This window comes from Malus sylvestris, chromosome 16, assembly GCF_916048215.2.
Source record: "Malus sylvestris chromosome 16, drMalSylv7.2, whole genome shotgun sequence".
Classification (NCBI taxonomy): domain Eukaryota; kingdom Viridiplantae; phylum Streptophyta; class Magnoliopsida; order Rosales; family Rosaceae; genus Malus; species Malus sylvestris.
The window spans coordinates 9,032,915-9,038,220 of NC_062275.1; the positions used below are offsets into that span (position 1 = coordinate 9,032,915).

General features: G+C 41.0%; 2 protein-coding genes across 2 annotated transcripts; one reads left to right on the forward strand and one right to left on the reverse strand.

Moving 5' to 3' along the window:
* Positions 1 to 207: 207 nt before the first annotated feature.
* Positions 208 to 3,097, reverse strand: LOC126608135 (trihelix transcription factor ASR3-like). Its single transcript, XM_050275933.1, has 3 exons — positions 2,159 to 3,097; positions 1,481 to 1,540; positions 208 to 841 (listed from the first exon to the last, which is right to left on the reverse strand). Exons 1-3 carry the CDS (start codon positions 2,847 to 2,849, stop codon positions 555 to 557), a joined length of 1,038 nt encoding a protein of 345 aa, XP_050131890.1. The 5' UTR covers positions 2,850 to 3,097; the 3' UTR covers positions 208 to 554.
* Positions 3,098 to 3,789: 692 nt separating this feature from the next.
* LOC126609076 (uncharacterized) lies at positions 3,790 to 4,373 on the forward strand. Its single transcript, XM_050277094.1, has 2 exons — positions 3,790 to 3,996; positions 4,074 to 4,373. The coding sequence occupies exons 1-2, from the start codon at positions 3,790 to 3,792 to the stop codon at positions 4,371 to 4,373; spliced, it is 507 nt and encodes a 168-aa protein (XP_050133051.1).
* The last annotated feature ends 933 nt before the right edge of the window (positions 4,374 to 5,306 follow it).

Consider the following 5,306-nt stretch of genomic DNA (forward strand, 5'->3'; position numbering starts at 1 on the left):
GGGTTATCCGGCAAGAGTGTTATCACTGCATTGGTGTGTATATGGTGCGAGTCTAAATGTCAATATTACTCGTGGTAAAAACTCGTAATCACGCCACGAGACACCCTCGTGGTAACTTCGTTACTAATTTCAGTTCAAATCGAACCTCGCATCAACCAAATTAAAAATGTTTGGATGTCGTGTACAAATGCAAGTGATGCGCATGTATTGAGATTGGTAACGGGCGGAATTCCACGAGGGGCATTTATATAAAAGAAAAACATTAAACATTGTGCTAACTCCTGTGAAATTTTGTAAACCCTTGTGTGTATGGAACCTATAAAATATAAATGGGGAAAATATGCCACAAAGGTGACACACCAAAAAGAAAAATAGGAGAATTTTAAAAAAAAATTGAAAAATAAAATGAGGAATGACAGGTGTAAATACTCTACTGGACGCTGCCATCCCTAGATATAAAATGATCAAATTTTAATCCACCAATTTCTCAGCCTCCGCTAACATCTACGGGGGTTCTTGAAGAGGACTTCTCTCTATATACACTGACTTCTGTGCTACAATTTCTCAGCGATTCGCATGAATGCATCTGCAAGCTTGTTAAGAACAGCAACCAGGTTATCGGAATGCTCTTTCCTCTGCTCCCGGTCAAGTTGAGAATGGGAGTTCTGAGCATGGAGGTAGTCACCCAGCATTTTGCCGTTCCTTTCCATGACATCAATCAACTGGTTCTCCAGAGTGGATCCTTCCTCGTCTCCTTCCATTGCAAAACGCTTCCGCTTCCGGTCTTGAGAGGTAGATCCAATCTCTGGGATCGAAGCTGGCTGTTTTGGGCCTGCTGCACCTGTGGACAATAGTATTCAGTGTTCAGTGACCACATAGAGTTGGTAATCTACAAATTGCCCTAACATTTGGCCGAAATATGTTGAACATGTGAATTGCAACAGAGAAATTGGTATTGCTTAAACTTTGATCTGTTTCCTCTTAAAGATGCATTAACCCTAACTTCGGCAGACATATTTACCAATGTTACTTAAACCAAGTCCATGTTCGACTAATCGCCTCAACTAAATTCAAAAGAAGCGATAAGCTGTATCCCGGCATCATAAGCTAACAGGTTCTTGGTGGTAAGATTAAACGAGAACAAACAAAGAACAAAAGTAAAAGAAAACCTATGAAGCAGATGAACACAAAGCAAAACAGCAAAACATGTACATTATATCTCGGAATTAATCCAAAGAGGATGTTTGTGCATTCATTCATAACTGTATTTACGGGGAAGCTGGACAAGGCATGAAAAGAAAAGAAAAATCATACTCCATCGACAAAAACAAAATTTTCGAAGTTGCTTCAGTCTGATGAGAAGGTTCTTCAATTTTCAACCTGGCAAGTTTCATAACAGCTAATGCCCAATACGATGTTTTGTTTGTGGCTCAAGTATTAGTATCTTTTTCGTGGTAAGGGTTGAGGCAGACAGAATTACCTTGTCCTTGATGTGCTTGAGGTTCTTGATGTCCTTGTGGTGTTGGTTTGTACGCCTTCTCTGTTAACAATTACATCCAACAAAACAACATTTGAAATTTCAGTAATGCTGTCTACCTAAAACCCCAAGTAATTCTCAAGACCCAAAAGCATTCATAATCGTTGATTCTTTTTCACCCCACCCCCACCCCCACCCCCACCCCCACCCCCACCACAAATTATATCCAACTTTTAAGCATATCAGACACAACGGACCTGCTTCAACCACTAAATTTTCCATCACCCATCACTCACTCCCAAAATCATTCTTTTTTTCAACCCACAATGTAAAGGTGGTAACTTTCGCACTCCCGTTTTCCCCTTTTGCACTCGTCCCCATTTTTATTTTTCTCGATTCACGGTTAGAAAACAACAAGTGTTTCTTGATTGGCCTTTGATTTCTTCAATCTAAAGGCTAGAAAACACAAGTCGAGTGCATGGAAGAAAGAGGGAGTTCGAAAATCACTTCGCTGTAAAAAATAAAAAATAAAAAATTCAAACCAATTACAAACACCAAGGACAATAAGGCATTCATCACAACCCAACTAAAATGCAGCCAAATTTGGTACCAAATTTTGAAGCTTCCACCCCAAAAATCAAATCTTTTTATCCAAAATGAGTCAACTGTATTTGAATATACCTGATATTGGCAAGGGAGCTGAAATCCCCGGACCCTCCTTGAACCGGACTTCCTTTTCGGGGCTCCGACCAGACTCGTCATCCGAAAACAACCCCTCCTCAGTCGGCCTCTGTATACTATCGAACAAGTTCTCAGCCTCCTCCGCCGTCCCCTCCTCCTTCACCTCCTCGGACTCCACCCGGTTCGGACCCGGCAAAGCCAGCGTAATCGGAGTACCTGGAACCGCCTCCATTATATCGTAAACTTCCTTATCGAAAAACCCCGGCAGCTTCCTCTCTCTCCTCAGGTCGTTCCTCATCACCCAATACGACTCCGTTTCGTCCTTCCTCTGCACCTCCCACTCCCTGATCTTCTTAAAGTCCCCCGCCAAATTGCTCCACCGCTTCCGGCACTGGACCGGCTCCCGGCTCACCCCGTGCTTCTTACAATAGTTCGACACCGCCGCCCATTTGGGCTCCAACTGACCCGACCCGAAGTCCGACCTGGGTGCCCGCACCCCGCCCCGGCTCTCCGCATACCGCTTACCGTTTATCAGCACGAGAATCTCCTGCCGCGTCCAGCGTGGCAGCCTCGGCGCCTTGCTGGAGTCATCACCACCGGTGTCGGCTGACGTTGGGTTGCGGGCGTCAACGCCGTTACTGTCGCCGTCAACGGGGATCAGGGTCACCTGCTGCACCGAGGCCATGACCATAAATAACAAAAACGGAAGAAAAATAAGAGAAATTTTTTTGAAACGCACGTGCCACGATGGCGATTTACGTTCAAAGTAAACGGCGTTTTTCGGAGGCAAAAGGTCCCCCCTAAACGGCGTTTAGAGACTAGAGGGGGGTCACCTTGCTCTTATCTCTCTCTACCTAATACAATTAGGGAGGGGAGGAGAGGAGAGAGAGAGGGAAGGGAGGAGAGAGAGAGAGAGAGAGAGAGGGAAGGGAGGAGAGAGAGAGAGGTTTAGAGGGCTTTTGGGTTGGATTATTATGAGAGAGTGGTGGGGTTTATCTGATTATCTCTGTGTTTTTACTGCTAAATATACAGATTAATTTGGGAAATCTCGATTAATCAATGGGGGATTTGTTTTCATCTTTTAACTTGTTACCATATCAAGGGTTAATTAACTTTAATTATCTTTTTTTATCCAATTAGCTTTAATTATCTGTCTTGGAATCTATAAGGGCACTCACTCTAGGCATTACAACCACTCTAGTCTCTTATTTGCATTATGTCATTTTCTTCTGTGTAAAATATGGTCCATAAAACGCCTTCTTTTTTGGGGCACCCTTATCCTATTGTTTCTCCTTTTTAATTTTGTTTTATTGCCTTTTCTTTTATTTAATTTGTCCTACTAAACTATTTAATATTTTTGGGTATGTTTCTTAAACTTTTGGTCTATGATTTTATTATAAAACAAAAATCATGGGATTTTGATTTGGAGAGGTGAAATATATATTTTTGTTTTTTTTGACAAAGGATGGATATCTATATCAAATTATGCAGTGAGGATTTAAATACGGATCTCGCGTGCAAGGGTGAAAGTTCTTAATCAACTGAAAACAAGTCACTTGCGAGAGGTGAAATATATCTAATTAAATGATAAACGTGCATTTTGCTTAATCTTGTAGTAACCATTTAGTACTATGCAGTGGCGGATCCACAGTGGGGTCGTCGGGGTCGCACGACCCCTTGGAAACCATGGAAACAACCTTAAAGCTCCCATATGCGACCTCTTGGAGCTGGGGTCGTCGGGGTCGGACTCGCACGCCAACTGTTCGACAAAAAGCCTGAACGAAGACTCGGCAGGAAGAGGAAGATATCACTTCGGTATCTTTCTATTTGGCATTGTGGTAATCTAACCTCTTTGCCACGTGATATGAGTTATCTTGCTACATTACACACTCTATTGATATGGAATTGTGAGCAGCTTGATTTGGAGAACGGAAACTATCAACTAATTCCATTGAGGCTCCGAAGATTTTCTATTGCGGCAGCACCAAGGATGGTGGCATTGCCCGAATGGTTGCAGGGAGCTGCTAACACCCTACGAGTCTTGTGTATTTGGGATTGTGAAAACTTGGATGCATTACCTGAGTGGTTGACAAGTTTCACATCCCTTAGAATACTTCACCTTAGTGAGTGTCCAAAATTGGTTTCTCTACCAGAAGGGATGCATCCACTCGAAGTTAAAATAGAGCATTGTCCTCAATTGAAGAGGGGAATCTAGTGCGAAATCGACGAAGATTGGCAAAAGATTTCTCATGTTCAAGGGGGCTGGGTCTGCTGTCTTTTCCCATCTATCTCCAAGTTTCTTTTTTGGCAGCACATATACTTGTCTTGGGACTGCCTTGTTTTGATTGTATCATGCTTTCATTCATTTTATGTAGTTTCGACTGCTTGTATCTCTTAACCTTTGGGTTTGTTGTATTTATCAAAAATAATAAAATAATAAAAACCCAAAAAAAAAAAAAAAACACCCTTTTGGGTGTGTAAATACCAATGTGTAATTTATTTTTTCTTTAATTTACATTTTTCAATTATGAATCTATATCGGTCAAAACTCAAAAACTCTCATGCTCTAGCTAATGCTGCACAATCGAATTCTGAAGAATCAAATCATGGCTGTTTCTATTTGTAGTATATACCACCCAAAATTATAGTTTGCATTAACACGTTAATCAGCAGTTAATCTACTATTGAGTGTTCAGCACTGAAACTACTAGTTCTTACTATAATACCATATACACTCCACTTTTATATTGAGAGAGATAGCTTGCTCGTTTATATTGAGAGAGATATTTTTGCTTGTATTGAAAATGAAGCTATAATGCTTTGTTTTCAAAATATGAAACCTCGTCGTGGACAATTATAGTTTGTAATATTGTTTCCATTATGAATTATGAATGAAAGTACTATGATTTCATTTTCAATATGTTTTTCCATCCTAAATTTTTATTTGAACTTTTACACTGCGACCCCTTGGGGTAAGATTCCTGGATCCGCCACTGGTACTATGGTCTAGTGGTATTCTTCTTTACTTGTAAGTGAGAGGTCTTAGGTTCGATTCTCGTCAAAGATGAATTTGACCCACATTATTGCTAGCTTATTCTGAGACTAAACTCAACCCTTAGTATAGATAATATCGTTTGTTAAAAAAAAA